Source organism: Prionailurus bengalensis, chromosome C1, assembly GCF_016509475.1.
Source record: "Prionailurus bengalensis isolate Pbe53 chromosome C1, Fcat_Pben_1.1_paternal_pri, whole genome shotgun sequence".
Classification (NCBI taxonomy): Eukaryota; Metazoa; Chordata; class Mammalia; order Carnivora; family Felidae; genus Prionailurus; species Prionailurus bengalensis.
The window spans coordinates 191,866,914-191,890,343 of record NC_057345.1 but is presented as its reverse complement, the minus strand read 5'-3'; the positions used below and the strand labels follow the sequence as shown (position 1 = coordinate 191,890,343).

The following is a 23,430-nucleotide window of genomic DNA, read 5'->3' as shown; positions in this document are numbered from 1 at the left end:
TGCGTTGTGTTCCAGAATTTCAATTCTGACACAAACATTTCCTCCTGGAGATATCGATTATAGTGATTGTACCAAATGTCATAGCGAATTATCAATCTAATACGCACCCTCCCTGCTATTCTCTTATAGAGTGCCTGTATTTTTTACTTTTTTGTCTTAGTCCTGGGTGTTTTGCCTCAAATTTCCTACTACCTTTCGTCTCCTTCATCCTTCTGCCTCCTTGTGCCCCCTGACTACCTTGCCCAGCCTGTCCTGCCAACATGATCTACACAAAAGGGTTACAGGAAAGCTGGGAGCCAGTAAATTCTTTCTTCTCCTCTTTCTCGAAACTCAGAAGTGATGGGGGAACCCCAGCAGCCCTCTGGTGACCACGACACAACTTAAAGAGAGCAGCCACTTAGTAAGGATGACAAAGCAGAAAGATGGAAAACGCCTCTCTTGCTGATGCTTGAGGAACTGCCGTACCACCTCTGGACCGCCGCCTCTGCACTTGGTTGTCTTTAGGAAAGAAATTAATCATCTTGTTTAAGCTACCTTTATTTTAGGTCTGTGTCATTAACAGCCATACCAAATAATAATTAATCATAATTCCAACTGCCATCTGAGTGCCCCTCCCCCACCCACCAACCTCCACTTCAACCTTACTTCTCCATGTTGGTGGGGGAGGGGGAGAAGATCTCACAGAGGCAGCCCAACCCCTCTGGTTAGTTCCTTGACTGGGAGTCAGTTTCTACTCCACACTACCTTCATACTGATTTTTCATGAGCCTCCATTTCCACATTGCATACCTATCAAGTTCTTGTAAAAAGTAGAATGGTATTATTATTTTAAGAAATAGGCTTTTCGGTCTTTCTTCTTTTTTTTTTTTTTCGAGAATAAGATTTGTTTACTTATTTATTTGTTTGAGAGAGGGTGCGAGTGAGTGAGGGGCAGAGAGAGAAGGAAACAGAGAGATTCCCACGAGGGGCAGAAAGAGAGAGAGAGAATCCCATGCTAATAGCATGGAGCCCAAAGTGGGCGGGGCCTGAACTCACCTGAAGTGAGATCATGACCTGAGCTGAAGTCAGATGCTTAATCGACTGAGACACCCAGGCTCCCCACACTCTTTATTTCTTTCCACACTTAAGCAACCAGTGCCCACAGGCCCTCCTACCCACAACCACTTATACCGCCTGCCCCCAACTCCCAGTGCCATCAAACATACAAATACTGATGGAGAATGGTACAGAGAATATAGACAATGAGTTGTTTTGGTCAGAAACAAGAGAAGCTGGTGGTCATTACTAAGGAATATTAATTAGTATTTGTTCCCTTGTTCCGGAACCCCACTGCAACGCCAACATACGTTTAAAAAAATCGGCATCAGCACTGCATACTCTAATTCTTGGCTATGAGAACCTATTCCCATAACATTTTCACATGCAGAAAAATGACTTCTTGGGGGAGAATATTTTATTTTATTTTTTTCATTTGCTTCTATTACTGAGTCCTCACTGAAATCTCTCACAGATGTTTAGGTTTAAGGAAGACTGCAGACACAAAGCTGGTTAATTAATAAGCTGAACTAACAGTCTGTGAAAAGAGTCATCAAATACCAGTTTAACTGACCCATATCCCAAGCAAAACAAACCCATCTTTCGATGATCCAGACAACCAGGCGGGAAGGCTTGGGGTATTCCGCAGTTTACTATTCCTGTGGCTGACAGGGACATGTGCAGGCTGCCTTCAAGGAAGCTCACACATAAGATGCATTTGAAAATGGATGTCCTGGGGTCATTCAAAGGCGACTGACCAGACATTCTACCTACTACCTACAGTTCTGATCACTAAGAGCTCAGTGATGATTTTAAGTGATGATTTTAACTCAGGGATCAACACAGTACATAAAACAATGGAAAAAAAAATGCTTACTGAGCAAAGGTTTTGTCTACGAGGTCCACGTGGTTGATTTTTACGATACATTCATTTTCATGAAATAGTCCCTCCCGCTTGGACCTGCTATTTTCTTCAATGCCGCGGATGAAGAGTCCTAGAATCCTAAACGCAAAATTGAGGTTGAAATAGAATTACCGAGTAATAATATGCTAATTATTTCTCCGCTTGCAACTATTCAGAAGTATCGATTTCTCTTTGTGAAAGAAATTACGCTTTATATTCAGGCAACCGTTTGTCACTTAAATCCTTAGTAAAAAAAAAAAAATCCACTGAAAAGAGAAAGCCCTTCAAGACAGATGCACATCAACAGTGACCCGGAGTACAATGGTCCACCACTCCATTGCCATGTTTGCGGTATTCTTAGAAAAGACCCCTACAGCTCAGTGGAGTTGAGGATACAGAGGCCTCTGGCTTGGAGAAGGCTGACTGTAATGGGTTAGTGCTGAGACAACCTGAGGCGTAATAGTGGGAGAGGATTAGGCATTCACCGCACTTTTGCGCAGCCTTACTACCTGTTCCAGTAATTTGCATTTTAAGAAGAAAGCAGACACCTAAGCACAGGTCATCGTGCTCAGTTTAAAAGGCGGTTCAGTCCCATTTGTTAGTGCCCCTGAATCAAGTACGTGTGGAGCATTTCCCACGCTCAGGATGGAGGAATAGGAGACACGGCTACAGGACCAGGACAATGAGTCAGTATGAGCTTGGCATGCAGTAGAAATTAAAACCAAAAACCAAAAACCTACAGATATCCAGAAGTCCAGTCTTCATAGGAGGATCTGGGGGGAGAATGGGATGTAAACTGGTTCAGAAGAATGAGTAGGATTTAGGTAGGGGGAGAAAGGGATACATACACCTGGTGGCAGGATGAAGGCTGTGTGTTTATGTGGGGAGCCAACACTGGATGGGGAGGTCAGAGCCACACAGAGGGGCCTCGGACACTAGTTGATGGACTCAATCGAATGAGGCTGGAAATAGCAGTACAGTCACCGCTCACTGCTTCTGAGGGAGACGGTGACATGATGGGGCAGGGCTTTGGGAAGACCTGTCTGAAATTTCAACCAGTAAGCGTTGGGATTCAGAGAAGAGAGCCGGGGGCTAATGGTGCTTTGTGGCTGTGGCTCAGAGTCAGGAGGGAAGGGGTTGAAAAAAATGTCAATTACAGGAGAAAGAAAACGAGAGCAATCAAGAATTAGATTGTGTGTGTGTATATGTGACTCTTACATTTTGGTAGTATCTAAATCCAAAACTAAGACACCAAACTTGTGTACGTTTCAGCTATTTCTCATGCGACCTAGCTTCCTCCTGGGGCATATCAGGGTCCTAGCTGTGTTCCCAGAATAAGACAGAGAGATACGTTTTCCAAGAGGAATATGCTGGGCACGGAGAAACAGCCATCTCCTTGTCCCTCGTCCTCTTGTCTTTCTGCTTTGTCTTTCTTTCTTTCTTTCTTTCTTTCTTTCTTTCTTTCTTTCTTTCTTTTTTTTTTTTTTTTTTGTATACAGCCCTTGTATGTTATCACACAGCCCCTTTGTATTAAATCTCAGATCTGAATAAAATATGAGAACATTTTGTACGTGGATAACAGGGGCATCCATGGAGGAAAGGCAATCTCTCATGAAAGTGTTGGAGAAAATCATCTTCCCGTTTAGAGCAGCCTCACAGTGAGCCCTTTGCCCCCAGGACCCAGTTCATTTAATGAGCTCGGGTCATCTGAAGATGGCAAGGGGTGGCACATGCGGTGGTATTTAGGTTTCTACTCCAGTGGATGCAGGAGACAGTCACGCCACCTATAGTAGGGAAGGCTCAGGGTCATGGGCACAAGTGTACAGGGGGTGTTTTATACACTGCATTCCTGGTTCTATGTTAGTAAATTCACAATATTCTGTGTGGAAGAAAAAGGGGCCAAAGCTACTATTTGATAAAGGATCTGAGATTCAAATTAATATTTTTAAGAAACTAATCCTACCTTAATCTCATAACATAATATTAAAAAATGACCTAGTCGACATGCAAAAGAAGAAGAAGAAATAGAACAAAATAGTGTTTCTTCCTAAATGAAACAACTCTGTAATAGTTCACATTTTGGATTTTTGTTTTGTGGATTCACAATAACATGATCCATTAGGAGGCTCACATGTGGTTATAAACTCGTTTATGTAAGCGATATTTTTTTAACAAGCATTCAAGTCTTCCTTTAATTTAATTCAGTACATCATCAGTCATGTAATGTTACTCCCTAGGATTTAATTTCACATTTTGGGAGATGAATTAATTCTTTCAGGCCACTGGGTTGCAATTTAGCTGGCATATTACAGCTGGAGTATGCGATGTGAACCTCGCTGATCCAAATAACCTAACTTTCCATGAAAAATTTATTGACAGGATAAGCTCAACTGTAAAACCCATGTGTCAGAGGTAATTTTGGTAAAATGTAAAACTGACTGATTTTATTAGTTTGGTTCCTGGCAACAAACCACTCCTGCCTTCTCTTTTCCACAGAAGGGATGGATTCCCTCCAGTTTGATTTCATCCAGACCAGTGTGAGAAGGCTAAGAAAAGAATCTCTCACTATCCTCTTTGCCCCAAAGTTGTGGGCTGTGGTCTTCGTGTCCTCTGGGACCAAGGCTCTCAGGGACTTAAAGACCAATGCTGGGGAGGAGCCAGTTAATTTGCATTCGTGAGCAGTGATAAAGGAGGCTGAAATCCACTGCCCCACAGAACAAGAGGGGGGGACAATTGCTTCTCTTTCTTCTAATAATCGTTTAGAAGCTAACCCACCCCACACTCCTTGACCTCTTCCGCTTTTCTCACTGTATCACGGGCCTTGGCCACTCTACGAGCTTTGCAATTTTATCCAAACATGTCCTATCCTTGCATTATGTGTTGATCCTCACCCACCCGTTCCTTCTTCTCTGTCGTATTCAGCTGTCTTTACTAGGAAACTAAGGTATACTATGCTACCTTTACTGGGAAACAATTAGATTTCATGCTTTTAATTCTAAAACAAAACTACATTATTTTTTCTCTTAAGCCAATGAAATGAAAGTGCTTTTTACTTTGCAAGAACTCAGTTTTGTGTATATTTGTTTTGTTTCTTACTGTGCAAGCCAAGGGGCCTCCATACAAGTGGCATTCAACACCCTAAGCTATGGTACTTAATGAATCCATTGAGGCCTTATCTAGTACAGCCACCATTGTATTGCACTCAGGGTTTCCTATTCAACAACAGGTATGGCAGTGTTTTTCTAAAAGAAAAACTACATATATATATATATATATATATATATATATATATATATATGGAGAAATTGGAAGCAGAGTCAATTACAGTAGTCTTAGTAAATAATTAAATGTAAATTCTAATTTAAAATAATGACACAAGCCAATAAAAGGAAGGAAATTAAGCACTAAGTATACCACTATGACCTTAACTCACCCACCCCCCCCAGCCCCCGTGCTCACACACTGAAACCATATGGCATTATGAAGTCAGACACTTGTGTGACACGCTCTGTACTCAGTTGCATCTAAACACATGGGTTGAGTTAAGTGTGCTGTTTCAGCCTGTACTCATTACTTCTTAACTTTTATTGGCTCATGTCTCCACTTCCATATTATTTTTTATGTTTTTTAATTAAATTTCCTTTCTATAATACTAATGGATAGCAAAAAAAAAAAAATATACAACTATTTCACCAAGTTACTAAACAGTTGACCGTGAACTTATAAAAGTTCACTTGTGAACCAGGCTTTTTCGTTTTAGCCATAATATTAATAATACTGATAATTTACACATTCATATGTTGTGTGTTTTACAAGGAGTTTTCATATTTTTAATGTCATTTAATCCTCATAACCTTTATGTGAAGTAGGTATTCACAAGAGGCAAGCTTAGAGGACTTGCTCAAAGTTATGAAAGAGAGAACACTGAGATTCAAATCCAACTGTTCTGAATCCAAGTGTAACACTCTTTCTATTCTTCAGGGCTTATGCTAGAAATCAGAACCAGGAAGGAGAAGGGAAGAAATCAATACATTTTAGTGTGTTTTCTCATTTGATGTAAAAGATGGTGATTTCTGGTCTATAGGGTCAACCTGTTTTCCGAACTATTGAAAATGACGTATGGTGACTGTCACATCGTACATTTCTTCATGTTTTGGAAATTGGGATGATCTTGTGTTCTATTCCAGCTTCATTAAGCTAAAGGGCCTGGTAATTTAACCGCTCTGGCGTTTCACAAAGCTCTATCAGTATACTTCTGCCAAAAGCCATTAGAATTTCTCATGACAACTGGATAAATACTCTTCCTGTCTATCAAAAACAACCTCAGCTTGTCCTGTGCCATAACCCATAACATTTATAAACACACTTATTAACACATACAGGAAATGAAACAATAAGAGCCACTAGCTTTTCAGTTCATTTCTTTTTAGAGAACATTCATTCCAGCAAGAGCTTGGCATCAGACGTTATTTGCAAAAAAAGGTGATGACTTTGCAATTACAGGTAGCAGATGGCTACCTGCTGAAAATGATGCCAACCAAAATATCATGACTAAATCTGCTTTTCCTGCTATGTGGCAGACTGAACTGAATAAATATTCAGAATCAGTAAATGAATACTATATAACCTTTGGGAAAATTTTTGCTCTAGAAAGAGCAATGGAGTGAGGGGGTAGGGATCTGGATTTTGTGTGACTTTGAAAAAATTCAACTGACTTTTCTGGACTTTGCTTTGCTACGCTAAAATAAGACATTCTGCCTTTTCAGTGAAGCATTTAATATAAGAAAAATTAATTTAGCAAATTAATTAAAATCATATCATGAGTGAGAAACTGATTTTCTTTTAAGAAAAGCCCTTTCTTTTAACATAGCCCTTGTCAATATCAATCTGTGCTAAAGGCAGTCATCTTATTGAACAATGACATAATATCTGACACTAGTTTTGTAAAGTTGTTAAAAGAATAGTAATATTAACTCTCAGACACATACTTTCATTTCCATCAGTAAAACAAGTTTTATATTCAGTTAGGTGGACATGAATTTCAAGAAATGCTGACATCTAAATTCTCATTTGCCACTATGGATTTAACAATATAATTTCAAAAGGATGAGGTATACTATTTTTAAATGATTACAGTATAATTTCAAAAGGATGTGGTATACTATTTTTAAATGATTACATTTTATTTTAGAAAAAAACTAGCCCCATGGCATTTTACTTACACTTAAAATCATGAAAACACATAGCTTCTGATACAGCTACTTATAAAGCTAGAATATTTATTATCCTAAGTTCTATATACCTGAGCAGTATCAGGAAATATCAGTTTGGATTACTATACTCACTTTTGAATTGTATTTAGGAACATGAAAAAAATTCAGTGGCAATATTTGCCTAAAAATACATTAAAATCTTTTCCAAGCATTCTGTTTAGTACATGTAACTGATAAGAACACTAAATGCAGAAACTGTTATAGATATTATTTATTTTCCATTGTATCCTATAAGGAAATGACTTTGTTTCTAACACGTAAGTGGCCAACAGACATTATATATTGAGGTATCTATCTGAATAACAGAGATATACACTTAATCCTCTTCTGAAATGTGTCTGGGAAAATGAGCTGAAGTCATGTTTTTCATTAGCATGAGCTTCTGATATAAAGAAAACATCTTACCTTCCACTCAGAGATGAAAAGAAAGGCACTACATGTATTCCCAAGGGGCCTCCTTCCCCAGAAATCTCCACTGTTCTTGTCATATCACTGGGGCAGGGGGGGAAAAAAAAAGAAGCATATTATAAAACAAAACAAAACAAAACACAACTACTGTAAATTCAACAGCAGAGAGGAAATCAAAGGAGTATATGATTTGCTGGTATTTTCACGAGATACAGGAAATAAAAATGTTTAAGACTATCTGATTTCTATTTTTTTTCCCCAGAAGAGAAACAAATGGAAATAACGACCCACAAAAATAACTTCCTATTTAAGTTAATCTGCATAAATCAACATATTTAAAAGGATGTACACAAAAATGAAATTTCTCCCCATTGAGACACACTTGAAATTACTCTACAGATGATAAAATACATGGAATTAAGCCTATCTATGCTTAAGCATAAAGTAGGCTCTCCTCTCCAGAACAGGAAAATTGAAATAAAATATGTATTTATCAGAAAAAGCACAGAATTACATTTTACAACAGTGAAGCCACAGTTGGTAATACATATGGGCATGTTCAGAGCATTATAAATCAAAACTTACACTTGCCTTTCAGTAAGGCATCAGTTGTATTCAATGGAACAGTTCTAAATTTTCACCTCCTACTTTTTTTTTAGAGGTAGAAAAAGAAGTTGTAAAGCCTGGGGAAAACGTATTATAGAAAGAAATAGAAAGCCTGACCCGCCTAACCTACTCCAGATTAAGGAGAGGATGAGCTAGAAACATTAATGGATTGTGTGTATGACTGAAATATACAAGACATTGGGAAACTTTGAGTAATAAAGAGTGGAACTAACAAGTTTTTATGAAGATGAAAAATAATAACCGTGAACAATTATTGGCTCCTTTAATCCCACAGACAGAAAATAAAATTGCCAGAGGAAAAATGATAAAGTTGAAGCAAACATCCCTGTTATAGAAATTGTAAGCAGGTCTCTATTGTTTCCTATTTACATGAAAATGACCTGAAACTGGATGTCAAATTAAGAGCTACAGCTGTTACAAATGCTTTTCTGTTCCAAATTGAAAATGGTAAAATTTTGGCTCCTTGCTAGAAAGTTGAGAACAGCATAAGAAAGTAAAATGCCGATGAATTCACTCTGCATTTAGTGCTCTCTGAATTATCAGCAATCTAAAATAAATACATTAAATATATTCTCATCAGTGGACTAGGCTTATTTTTAATGTGTTTCTATTGCAAACTTATTATCATTAGGAACTGTAAAAAAGAGCATGTCAGTTTCTAGCATTTGTGGAATATGATGGAATTTCAATCTGATAATAAATTTCAAATGAGTTTTGCTCAGATATTGCTGATATATTTAAAACTTGTTCAGTCAAGCAGGTTATATCAGAGGCCTTGAGAAAAAGTTAAAAATAAAACAAATCTTAGAGTGATAATATCATGGGATAAAATAGATTCTTCTTGATACTTTCAGTGTGAGAATACAGATATTATATGGATACACATATATATGAAATACTATATGTAGGTATACATTATATGCTCTGAATATAAAATATCTACTGGGAAGAGAAAGTTGTATAGCTTTTAATGGACCACAAAGCAACAATTTTTATGTAGTAACCAATTTATAGTTCATTCATAGGTATTTGAGGAAGAGTAAACCCAAAGTATTAACACTCTAGGGTAATGGTACTGTTCTAAAGACTTTTAGAAACAAAGACAAAAATCTCATTTAACCATTAAAACTTTTCTTATCTATACCTTTACTATGTATTTTTATAGTTTTGCACTTAGAACATAACACAAATCTTTCCTAACAAATGTATTAAATATCCATGTGCTAATAGACAGCACTCATATGTATTATATTGAGGCTTTTGGAATGTAAGTGTTTAGTATAGAGTTCAAAATTTCAGCTTAATAATTTCTAGGATGGCTTTATGAATTTTCTTATCTGTTTTGCAAACATTTCTTTACCTAGCTCAAAACCCCTCCTGTAAAACATAATAAATATTACGTATTATGCTGATACCTACTCCTTAGGAACTAACAATCCTCTATTTTTACACTCACTTAATAAAGTTAATCTTATAATTTGTTAAAGCAATCAATCTTGTTTCAAAACACTACAACCATTTTGGAGATGCAGTTTAAAGGTTCATTTATACTTTCTAAGTTTCTCATTTTCGATATCTCAGAATAAGCCCATGCTATCTATATACACAAGAGTCACAATAATTTGGCAAGAAGGATATGTGACAAATGTTAAACTACTATTGTAAAAATATTATCCCAGAAAAAAAAAGCATAAAAGACTTTTGGTTTTGTAGACTGTAATATTCAGGAAGTTATAGAGAATTAAATATTATTTAATATTTCAAGTCATTGTAAGTTTTATACATACCATGTTTTGCCATGCTCTTCATAAAATGCTATCCATTATTCCAAGATGGAAAGAAAAGCTTTTGAAAAAGGAAGCTTGACAGATGAGTCCATATATTTTTATTTATTTTAAAAGTGCGGAACAAAACTATTGTGTTATATGTACCTGCTGGAGTTCTGGAGAATTCTCTGTATATGCACCTTTCATGAAAGATAAACATAGCAACTAGGGATAGACACAATTATTTGAATTCTAATCTCAGAAAGTGAGATTTTACTACGACGTGGAAATATGCTATTAATGCCATTTGTTTAGGCAAAACACAGAGTAGGGTTCAGGGACCAGCAAGCAGAAAGCGTATACATTAATTTACGTTTTGGAGGCAGATTGAGAACGGAAAATTTAGAGAATGAGGTGGAGAGGATATTCTAGCAGTGGAAAGAAAAAGGAACTGGCAGCTTCTTGTGAAAAACAGATTCAAAATGAAACAGGGGTAAAGGGTAAAAAATTACACTGAGAAAAGCTAAAAGTTGTGCTTGGATCTAAACAGCTAACTTTATACAACTTTCTAAAGACATACTAAAACCAAAGCAGACAGTCACAGAACATTCAATCCAATAGTATTAATCAAGCTAAATGTTCTAAGATCCAACCACCGCAGTGATTCAAGTAATTGCTGGAAACCTGTTATTAGCTAAGATGTTAGGACAAAAGTCTGGGTGAAGGTACAGAATAAGAGGTTAAAAGTGAGCCTGTCATGACAGCTACCCTGCAGGAACTCAGTGGCAAGTGCTCTATGTCGTTCCATCCAGAAGAAACACATGAAGCTTGAGGAAAGAATACAAGAGCTGCAGACAGGTCCAATTCCTCACACAAGGCAAACAGGCAGCATTTTTAACATTGAGATTATTCAACTCAGTCACAGGCCACTCACTTAGGGTAAGGGAGAGACAGGACTGAGTGTAGGTAGGGATATCTTGCTTTGGAGGGAAATCATGACTAACTTATGAAAGTAGAGGAGAAAGTGTATCTTAGTGGAGGCTTTGAGCCAGATGTCTGAGTAAATCATTTAAACTGAGACCAAAAGTATTAGTTTCCTCATTTGGACTATAAGGAAATAAAGATAAATTCCTAATAGAATGGTTGGTTTAAGAAAATTAGAGAACATAACATATACATCATATACACAGTACCTGGCATATACAAAAGGTTCAATAAGTATCAGCTATTAGGATGATTATTAAAACTTTTTGAGGGAATAAGTTTATGGGTTAAAAGGAAATTATCTCAAACTTTCCATTTTTTTCTCAACTGATTTCTTCACTGAGACTTTTATTTTTAAAGTTTATCTATTTTGAGAAAGAAAGAGAGAGAATAATGCTTGTGTACAGGCAGAGGAGGGGCAGAGAGAGAGAATCCCAAGCAGGCTCTGCATTGTCAGCATGAAGCCTGATACTTGATCCCATGAACCCTGAGATCATGACCTGAGCTGACATTAAGAATCGGGCACTTAAAAAAAAAATTAAAAAAAAAAAAAAAAGGGGGCGCCTGGGTGGCGCAGTCGGTTAAGCGTCCGACTTCAGCCAGGTCACGATCTCGCGGTCCGGGAGTTCGAGCCCCGCGTCAGGCTCTGGGCTGATGGCTCGGAGCCTGGAGCCTGTTTCCGATTCTGTGTCTCCCTCTCTCTCTGCCCCTCCCCCGTTCATGCTCTGTCTCTCTCTGTCCCAAAAATAAATAAACATTGAAAAAAAAATTAAAAAAAAAAAAGAATCGGGCACTTAACCCCCTGAGCCACTCAGGTGCCCCCTCAGTGAGACTTTGAAATATTCTGTAAAAAAAAAATTAATGTTTATTTATTTTTGAGAGAGACAGAGAGAGACAGAGTGTGAGTGGGGTAGGGGCAGAGAGAGGGGGAGACACAGAATCCGAAGCAGGCTCCAGGCTCCGAGCTTCCAGCACAGAGCTGGACCTGGGGCTCAAACTCACAAACTGCGGGATCATGACCTGAGCCCAAGTCGGATGCTTAACCGACTGAGCCACCCAGGCGCCTCGACTTTGAACATATTCTTAAGTACTGCAGGAGTGAGGAACACATTTCCTTCATGATGACTGGTGCCATAGACAAGATGATGGGCAATAAATGGGTAGAAGGTATTAGCCGGTGTTCTTTAGGCACTAAAGCACAGGTCTGCCATACAGAACAGTATTAGAGATGAAGTGAAGACAGCAAGACCTCCCAGAAGAGTTTGTTGGTGGCATGGAAGTCTGCTTGGTCATGATGTCTTGTTGATGAAAATATACTGAGTAAATCACTTATTTTGTTGTTGATGGTGGTGGGATTCATTTAATATACCTGAATTCAATGTATATATTTATTGAGTAGTAGTTCCAATGAGGATGTTCTGCAGGGAAAACACAGAGGCCAATGTCGGAGGAGTTCATAACCTAGGAGCAGGTTAAGACAGGTAAGAAAGAATAATACAAAGCAATGGCATAGTAGTAGTAATTGTAGTGTATTCTCAATGATTATAAGCTATTATGTGCTAACTGCCTTCTGGCATGATAACATGTACTCCTATCAAATGTATAAACATACCAGTTCCCTTTTACAGAGAAGTAAACTGATACCTAGAAAGGTAAAGTAATTGCCCAACATTACATCATTTATACAAGGTAGAGTCAGGCTTCAAACTGGAATTTATTGTATTCTATAGAGCAGGCATTTTTAACTACGTGCATGTGAGTTTCAAAGCAGAGGCACTTTCCAATGAGGCTCGGAGGAAATTAGTGCAACATCAGGCAGAGAAGCGAGATCACAAAAATCTTCCTGAAGGAGGTACATTTTAGATGGAACTACGAAGGGCAAAATGTTCTTCCATCAGAAAAAGTAGGTGAGGGGACGGAGAGGGCACGCAGATGAGAGAACACCATCTATGCAGGAACAGTGAACCAGAATGGTTTGTGGGCACACAGACTGGTTGTGATATTAAAAGAAAAAGGCTAGTGAGCAAAGAGAAAGGAAGGAAAAGATGGGAAGGAAGGTTGAACCATCAGCTTGAGATCAAATCTCAAAGGGATAGGTCACATTTCACACTGAAAAAAAAGCACATTTAGTTTTACAGAAAATGGAGCCAGTAAAGGTGTTGGTACTAAGAAGTGGTGTGATAAATGCTGTGGTTTAGAAATATTCATCTGGCAATGATATGTGGGATCAATTAGAAAAGAGAAAGACAAGATAGAGATTGGTCCTTGAGACAGGAACTAGTAAATCACTACAATAATCTGAGAGGTAGTAGGGTTTGAATAATAATTACAGGAATAAAGGATGGACACCCGGGGATAGTTCAAGGGTTTGTTGTTGTTGTAGTTACTCTTTGACACAGACTCTCCCAATAATTTGCCAAATGAATGGATATCAGAGGCAAAAAAATAAAACCTGATGGCCATTTTAAGCCTGGAAAAAAAAGGTAAGTCTGGAGGAGGCTAACTTGGAGATGTGTCAAGGAATAGGTTGAGATCGGGAATGAGGTAGAATTTAGAAATGAGGCGAAGGCTTTTTGCACATATTGCTTGCTATTAAAAACAAACAAACAAACAAACCAAACACCCAACAGAAACCTCTTGTTCCATCATGTTAAGATCAAGATAAATTGAGTAGTGCTTCATAAGACATACATATTGTAAGATTATTTGGAGAGCTCCTTCTAACAGTTAAATTTCTTTAAATAAATGTGTTAGTAATGGGTGAGCAGTTAATAGGTATGCTTATGATGTATGCAGCAATGTGTTCTAACCATTCACTGAACAAATATGCTGCTATCATGTTCCAAGACCTGTACGAAGTGTCAGGAATCCCTTGGAGGATTCCCAATTTTATATGGGAGAATGACAGTTAAAATAAACTGTAGTATGTGTGCTAACCATAACTGCAGTAGCAATTAGTATTTATCCAGCCTTTCATTTAACATTGTGCTAAGTACAACTGCCTGTGCTAAATCTCATTTAATCTTCAAAATAACCTATATGATCATGTTACCCACTTTCCATATTAAAAAAAAAAAATCAAAAGGTTAAATAATTAGTCCAAAGTCACATAGGCAGTGTTCAAACTCAGGATTTAATGAAATCCAAAGGTTCAGGAATGAAGGAATGGTTTGATGAATGCTGTGTTTTAAGAAATTTTATCTAGTAGTGATATAGGAGATCCATTAAGATAAAGAGAGATTGATATTCAAGAGAAGAGATAGTAGGTTGTTACAACAGTCTGAAAGGGAAAGAAGGCTTGAGCAGTGACTCTTGGAATTAAAACACAGGAATAGGTTCAAAACATTTTGAGATGGACTCTGGAAATAATTTACTGGCTTCTATGTCACCTACATTGAAGTGAGGCCAAAGTACTCTCCTTGGGCCAAGCTCTGTGGGATATCATGTTCTCCTTGCCCCAGGAGAATGCTGACCATGGAACGCAGCCAAAAGCGACTTCCTAATTCCTCTTCATTTGTTTCTTCATCATCCCATAGCAGCTGGAACCTATGTCCTCTCCTAAAATTATAATCTCCAAGCTTTCAGCTGCTGGCTGTGCATTCCATGCTATTAAGATCCCTCTCATTCTCCCTCTATCCTACCCAAGAGCCGGCAAGTGCTGAGAGTTTCCACTTACTCTACTTTCTGAACTTGACCCTGATTTCAGCTCATTTCTCCAAACTGGCATTCACCACATTAAGTTTCTTACCATGAAATAAAACACCAAAGAATATGGGAAGATGTACATAGCAGGTAACACTGCACTCTAAGAACTTGGAGACAAGAGTGGTGGGGGTAGACTGGGTCTCTAGAAGTTACTTAATTGCTCTAAATTGCAATTTATTAGCCTACTAAATGTGGTAAGACTTTTGCAAAAATGCTGCTTTGATAATCAAATTATACATAGGCATACATACATTTTAATTAAAGATTTTTTTTCTTAATTCCTATACTCTGTTCCTCTCAATTCTTTGTACCTGGAGGAAGTTTAGCTACTTTGTTCCTCTAGGCATAAATCAAACAACTGTTCACTCAACAGCATCTATCTACCTAACATTTAGCCAAGATGTTAGCAAACTTTACCAAGAGCTAACATTGAAAAAAATGAAATTAAAGGCAAATAGAAGAAGAGTATTACATTCATTATGTCCACCTCCAAAAACAATCTTATCAAGCTTCTCAAAAGACAGTGCCCAGGAGACTTCATATACCAAAATTTTAATGTTGTGCATCTCAGTAATCAAAGAAATATAATCTAAACAGGACTACTATGTCACGTGGCTATAAATTGTAAGCCTCAGGAAAGTCTGCACAGTATTTCAGTGTGATAAAGGATGATCACAAATTTTTTTTAAAAAGCTAACTCCATGTAAAATGCCCAGCAACTATTAGTAACTGGACTGAATGAAAAGAATAGGTTGAGTACATGAATAACTGAATGACTATCAACCTCAGAAGCATCACCTCTGAGCGCTGAAGCCAATAATCTATTGAACATGGAATTACTTTCCCGGTACAAAATGTGAAGCAACTTAGAAAAAATGACGGTAAGAATGGTGGTTGTGGTGGTGATGATCAGCACCCCCCTCCTCATAACAGAGACGATGGTGACAATGGTAACAGTAACAGTGGTAGCCAACAGCAGCCAATACCCCCAGGGCTTACTCTGGCCCAGGCACTGTTCAAAGTGTTTTACGTACACTAAGTCATTTCATCTTCATACCAACCCTCTCAAGAAGGTTTTAATATTATTTCTGTTTACAGACTGGAAACTAAGGCAAAGGGAGATGAGTAACTCGCCGAAGCTCATAGAACTGCTAAGCAGCGAAACTGGGAGCCGAACCCATGCAGTAGCGAAGGCAGAACTAGAAATCAGTGCAGAACAAAGGCAGTGTCGGTTAAGTGCGAGAGCAAAGGACTTCATATAATGAGTTACTTACATTAAAAACATGAAAGATCCTGGGTGACAGACGGGATTCATTTTACATACATTGAGTAAAATATTGCAAGATGGTGAAAACACAATGCAAACTAATATTCAAGGAGCTAACGTCCCTGTAAAACACTCAACCAGAATGAACTCCGAAAATTCACTTTAAACTGTTGTTCAAAGGGGAAAAAAGCAATTAAGAAATCCAGGTTGCAGAAGAGTTGAAAGACGTGGAGGCTCATTCCTATATGTTTGTCAGGAGGCTCTCATATCATAAAAGGAAATAAAAGAATGACTAATTAATTTTAGAATTGGGAAGGTTTCACTCCACTATGCTACTTATCTTCATCTTCCCTATAAAATAAAAAAAACAACAGCTACAAATTGTGAAAGAAACAAACATCAACCTGAAATAACTAAAATACTCTGATTCACGTAAAGAGAATACCTCAATGCATCCTTGGTTTTCAGCGATGCCAGGAGTTCTGTCTGCACACCATTCATAACTTCTCCATCTTCTAAGTTCTGTGTGGAATCCTGTAGTCAAACAAACCCATGAGCATGTGGATGCTATGCATTTAGAACTGAAAATTTGAATAAAATGTCTCAATGTGAGGTAGCAAATGGTTTTTCTCTAGATATATACAGTATGCTCCAATTTCTTTGAAGACTGGAAACAGGTGTTAATCTTTTCAGGGCTTTCAATGTTCTTTTCTCTCCCATTTGGTTTCCGAAATACTCAAACGGGCCATTTACACAAGCCAATATGTTAAGAGCTGTGGAATACATCATTTAGCTTCCTGCTACTCAACCATAAGCTTTTGGGACTGAGTGTTTTACATCAGCAAGGAAAAGGGGTACCAAAGGGAAGGTGCCACTGACAGGTGGTGATGTATTGGCTTTAATGTACTGTACTTGCCTGCACCCCCTGGTGACACTAAAAATATAAAGAAAGCAAAGTCCATGGAAAAAAAAAAGTTGCCTGGAAAGGTCACTTCGGTCAAAAGTGTAACAGGACTGTGGCAGGAAAAGAAATCCGGAGTTCTTATTTTGTCATAAGACTTTCACTCTGAGAATGATCTTCAGCAGAGAGAAACTAAAATTAACCACTTAGTTTCTAAAATGGTAAGCACTCTTCCGCTACAGAAAGGGAAAAGGGTCAGGGAAGTAGAGTCCTCCAAGACAGTGGCAAAGTTGAGTTGGCTGTCACATAGGGAGAATGCATTCCAAAAAGCAAGTTGATTTAGAATCTCACTTGGAAGGCATTAGATTTCTGTTAGGCTTCTGAGCTGTACTTTAACAGAGCGGTTCTGCAGATACACCACTCTTTAGAAGCAAAGTCACAGTGTTCTTCACGGACTCAGGTTTCACCAAAACAACAAACCACATGGAGAAAGAAAGACCTGTTGTCAACAACCACACCTGTAAACAGAACATTCATGGATCTGACAGCATCATTTCAACAACAAGGAAAGACAATATATCAGGTCAGAGGTTGGGCATGAAGGAATTAGGTTCATATCTTGAAGAAAACAAGATGTGGAGCCACAACTCAAGCAGCATGTCATTGTGAAATGAGTAAAATGTATTTCATTTTTATTTTTTTTTCATTTTTTTTAACACTTATTTATTTTTGAGACAGAGAGACACAGCGCATGAACGGGGGAGGGTCAGAGAGATCGGGAGACACAGAATCCGAAACAGGCTCCAGGCTCTGAGCTGTCAGCACAGAGCCTGATGTGGGGCTTGAACTCATGGACCGTGAGATCATGACCTGAGCTGAAGTTGGATGCTTAACCGACTGAGCCACCCAGGCGCCCCTGTATTTCACTTTTAGACTGAGTAGTGACATCTCACATTGGCTTGCGGGTTTTGTGGAGGACTTGGTCTACACTAGATTTTTCTTTTTCTTTCTTTTAATTTGTTTTTTCTTTTCCACAGGGATAAAGAAAGGGAAGAAAATCTAAAAGGCTAAAGAACACTTTTTAGTTTAGGGCACCAAATCTTAAAAGATGAATGTCTTTGAAAGCTTTCAAACATTCATATTATTATGAAGGGCTTGAGAGACGCTTACAGAGAAAAGAGACAGGGGCTGGGCAGGTTACAAAAATACTTACGTAGACAATTTAACAAAATATTTGAACTTGCGACTATTGCACATGTCAGAACACTTGATGGCTGCATTTGTCGAAACCATACTTTCCTACCTGACCCTCTTACACAAGATGAAGTGCTATGAAGGGTAAGGACACGTCTAGTCCTCTGCCAAGTACACAACACACAGAGCTCATTTAGTGAATGTTAACGAATGCATGAGGTAGAATGGCATTGTATTAGTTTCCAAATGCTGTGTAATAAATTACTCCCAAATTAAATGGATTAAAAACAACAACAACAATTCTCTCTCATAGTTTCTGGAAATCAACTATTTAGAAGTGGCTTCGATAGGGGAGTTCTGGGGCAGAATCGTTCATGAGGTTGCAACATTTTACGATGTCAACAGGAATGCAGCCTCAAGCACTGAGAGGCTTCACTGGGGCTTTAAGACCTACTATTTTTTTTTCTTATAGAAGGCACATTATGATATAATTCACATAACCCTTTTATTAAAGGTTATTTAATTTATTTAAAGGTTAAAGTGTATTTATTTAAGGGTTATTAAATTAACCCTTTTAAAAAGTACAGTCTATTTTAGCTTATCCACAGAATTTTGCAATCATCACCACTGTCTAATTTTAAAATAATTTCAAAACCCCAAAGAGAAACTGCATACCCATGAGCCATCACTCCTCATTCTGCCTACCCCCACTCCTGGAAATCATTAATTTAATTTCTGTCTCTAAGAATGTATGTCTTATGAACATTTTATACAGACAGAATCATAAGATATGTGGCTTTTATCACTGAGTATGAGGTTCTCAAAGTTCATTCATATTGTAGCATGTGTCAATATTTCACTGCAATTTATGGCTCAATAATATTCCATTGTATCAATACACCACGTTTTGTTTGCCCATTCATCACTCGATGGGCATTTGGGTTATTTCCACTTTTTTTGATTATAAATACTTTTGCTATGAACATTTGAAATAATGTTCACTTGTGAAATAATGTGGCTAAGAACCACAAGTTCTTGTGTGCATATGTGTTTTCATTTCTCTTTGATATATACGTAGGGGTAGAACTCCCGAGTCATATGGTAACTCTGTTAAACATTCTGAGGAACCGCTATACTATTTCCAAAGTGTTGCACAATTTTACATCCCTATTGGCAATAGATGAGGATTCCAATTTCTCTCAGTCCTCGCCTTTTTGTACTTTTCATTTTTCTTTCTTAAAGTTGAGCTATCATAGTGTGTGTGAAGTGGTTTTTATTTTGCACGTCCCCAATGGCTAATGATTTGCATTTCTCTACAATGACCAATGATGCTGAGCATCTTCCCATGTGATTATTGGACATCTGTACCTTTTCTTTGAAGAAATATCTAAATATTTATCCTTTTATTACTGAATTTTAAGCGTTCTTTAAATATTCTGTACACAGATTCCTTAGATACATGATTTGCCGATATTTCTTCCCATTCTGTGGGAGACATTTCTTGAAATTTCTCAGTGTGCCCTTTGAAGCACAAAAGTTTTTAATTTTAATGAAGTTCAAGTTACCTTTTGTTTTTTCCTATTGTCGCTAGTGCTTTTTGGCGTTGTATCAAAGAAACATTGCCTACTACAAGGTCACAAAGATTCACTCCTATATATTCTTCTAAGAGGTTTTTTTTTTTAAATGTTTGTTTATTTTTGAGAGGGAGAGAGAGAGGGGGAGAGAGTGAGCACACACGTGTGTAGGGAGGATCAGAGAGACAGTCTTAAGCAGGTTCCACAGAGTCAGAGCAGAGTCCAATGCGGGGCTGGATCTTAAGAACTGTGAGATCACGACCTGAGCCAAAATCAAGAGTTAGACGCTTAACTAAATGAGCCACCCAGGAGACCCTCTTCTAAGAGTTTTATAATGTTAGCTGTTGTATTTGGGCATATAACTATTTTGAATTAATTTCTGTATACAGTGTGAGGTAGGGATCCAACCTCAATCCTTGCATATTTAGCTGTGACTGAACCATCGGTTCAAAACACTATTCTTTCCCCATTGAGTTGTCTTAACATCCTTATCAGAACCCAACTGAGCAAAACTGTAAAACGGTTCATTTCTGTACTCTCAGTCATATTCCATTGATCTATACTTGTGTTACAGTCTTGATTATTTGTTGTATACAAAGTTTTGAAATCAGGAAGTGGGAGTCCTCCATATTTGTTCTTTTCCAACTTTGTTTTGGCTATTCCGAGTCCCATGCATATTCATACAAATTTTAGATTCAGAACATCAAGTTCTGCAAGAAAAAAAAAAGCTAGCTAGATTTTGGGAAGAATCACATTGAATCTGTAGATCAATTTAGAGAGCATTAGCATCTTAATATAAATAAAGGCTTTTCATCCATGAATGGTTAACAGTGGCTATTAACGAAAATAAATATTTTCTTTGGCTCTGTAATTCTTCATAGATATATAGCTTCGGAATGTCAAAGAAAAAATTGGGATATATGTTATAAAATTTTAACTATCTTTGCCTCTTTGTTCTCTATTTCAGGTGAAATTTTCTTATTTATCCCTTGCTAAGGTAAGAAAATAACACACTTTCTGGTTCAAATCAACATGCTACAAGTTAAAATACCTTTTTTTTTTCTAGTTCTAGTTAGATGGTAAGTAAAGGTTCTATTTATGTCAACAACATACTTAATGCTCTGAGTATCTGGAAATGTCAATTAGAATCTGAAAGCAATATTGGGCCAATTGCAATGTGATAACCTGCTCAAGGGTAATTCTGAACTGACTGTGGTTTTACAGCAATCGTGTCAATAACTACAGCCTTAAAAAGGCACACACACACGTTCACAGACTTCTATGTCTAAGACAAGAGTTCTATTTTAAAAGTAGCATCAAAAACTTTTTGCTTTTCCACAGCTATCAAAAAAGGACAGTTACTATAGTTTATCGTCTCACTAACGGGCAGTGTTTGTCACTTGCCAAAATCATTTCTATATACTGCAATAACAGAATCCTTTGATATTCTCTAGAGATGGGGCAGGCGGACAGAGGCTCGGGGCTTCCTGCAAGGACACAAAGCCAATTCCGAATTGACTTCAACAACAGTGTAGTCATGCAGTGCTTCAAGACTTATAGGCAACAGCAGCTTATTTTTTGACAGGGTCCAAAAGATCACCTTTTTCCAGAAATTGCAAAATATCTGACAAGCGATAATTTAAGAGCACTTGGGCTTTTCCTTCACTAAACTGCATGGTGAAAAGTCACGAAATCACACATATCTAAAAATGAATTTTTTTTCCCCTCATAGCTTATTTAAATAACTTGGAGAAAAATCTGTAGAATCTGACTTTTAAATTGGGAAGTAAAGGGGCAAAAATAGTCTGATTATGAAGAGTGAGGGGTATAAACACCTGGTGTTGAACAGCCACTAGATTTAACTTTAGACTTGAGAAATATTAATTATGTGATTTCAAATCCCCAAACTTGCCTCTAGAAATAGTCAATGGTTTGAGAAGCTCTATACTTAATTTTATTAATAAAATTATTTTCTTAATGTTAACTTAAAAGAGAGAGATGTGCTCCACTGCATAGAATACAAGGGTATAAAGCAACTTCAAAATTTTTTTCGCCTCCTCCTTTTGCCCACATTACAATTCTTTGCTCTCTAATAAAGTTCAGCAGGAGGTTGTGTCTGGCTGACCAGGCAGAGGCCTTGAAAGAAGCTTGTCCTTTATCTCTTTCATCAGAGCAGGGAACATATCCTATGTGGCTCTCACAACAGACAAGTTTGATTACTACAATTTTTAAAAAGTGAACATTTTTAGCAACACTTTCAGGATCACGGGAGCATTTCTGACAGCCAGAATGAGTTGGATTTAAACATCACTGCACTATTTTTAGCCTTAAAATCAACACTTACATAAATATTCCCAAACCAATTAGCAGCAGCTGGAAAGTAAAGGTGTTTACATTTAGTTAGCACTACGCTAACAACTGCAAAGGCTCACAGGCTGCATGAAAGGGGGGCCCAGCACCGGGCAGGGTCCTCCTCCCCAGGGCAAGCGTGGTGTTGGCACCAGGCTATCATTCCATATCTCAGTTGGCAGAAGTCACCGATTTCATGCAGGAGAATGTTTTCGGGATGGAGCCTCATGAAGTTATACATCCCCAAATAGACTGAACACCCTTGATAAAACTTTTCGGGAAGAAAACGCTACCCAAATTCTCATTGCTTTTCCCTGGCTGACCACAGCTCTACAACAATACTAAAAACAGTTTTACAGCTCAGTTTTTCATGTCTCAGCTGAGAACGAAAATAGATGTGCCGTTATCGACGGATGCCTTTGACATATAGGTGAAAATACACAGCCTTGATGTCTCCCCCCCCCCCCCACCTTCGCCACATTTGAAACCACTTGCCCACAAAATTTTAACTGCAACTGAGTTATGTTTCAAAGCTCAGGTGCATATTATAACAATATTTGCATTCTCAAAAGCCAACTGTAAGTTTCTTTTGAAATCGCACACGAATTGTAGAATGAGAGTAATAGAAAAATTATACAGAGAAGATCTGAACGTCAGGTTACGTGCCTGATGCTCATACATAAACATAATGTAAATGGTAAAATTAAAATTCTGGGCATAATTTCAGAATATTTGTTTTTACATTTTAGAACAAGAATATCTCTGCTAAGTAAAAACAAGTTGTATTTGAGAAGCACACATATGAAATGATCATGCATTTTGGTAGTCAAGTGCTGTTATTCAAGCCTGACCTAATATATACTCTTCATGCCTTGGGCAATGCCTCACCTTGGGAAATCTCTCAGTTGGCTGCACAGATACTACCTCAAACTGTTTCACTTCTAGCAATTTCACCATGCCCATAATTGACTTTATATGCATTTTTTCATATTTTTATTTACATATATTATATATTAGATTCTATATCCATATGTCTAGAAATTGGCAAGAATTTCAAATCAGAGATGTTGAAAATGCTGTTTCAAGTTTCCTAAGAATGAGAACAATTTATTTTATCTTTAACAGTGATCCTCAAACTTTGGCATGCATTAGAATCACCAGGAGCCTTGTGAAAACAGATTATCGGGGCCCATCTGAGGTTCTGATGTCGTAGGTTAGGGTAAGCCCTGTGAGTCTGCATTTCTAACAAGTTCCTGATGCTTCTAGTCAAGGAAACACACTTTGAGAAACACTGCCATATAGCGACTAGTGCAGATCTTCAGAAATCCTTGATGATATTAATTAAGCACTGGAAAGACTGGTGCTGATGAGCCAGTCTAGTCCGTTCATGTTATAGCTAAGGAAACTGAGACCCAGTTTATTGTGATAATGACAAAGCCAGAAT

The 23,430-nt window shown here is 37.7% G+C and overlaps 1 protein-coding gene across 2 annotated transcripts in view; it reads right to left on the bottom strand.

Annotated features, from left to right (window-relative positions):
• Nucleotides 1-23,430, bottom strand: part of PARD3B (par-3 family cell polarity regulator beta) — a 1,020,722-nt gene that overhangs the window by 462,276 nt on the left and 535,016 nt on the right. For both annotated transcript variants that reach the window (XM_043577601.1, XM_043577602.1), the window contains exons 5-7: nucleotides 16,414-16,502; nucleotides 7,617-7,703; nucleotides 1,912-2,037 (exon numbers count right to left, since the gene is read on the bottom strand). In XM_043577601.1, the coding sequence (XP_043433536.1) occupies nucleotides 1,912-2,037; nucleotides 7,617-7,703; nucleotides 16,414-16,502 (302 nt within the window). The remainder of the gene's footprint in view (nucleotides 1-1,911; nucleotides 2,038-7,616; nucleotides 7,704-16,413; nucleotides 16,503-23,430) is intronic.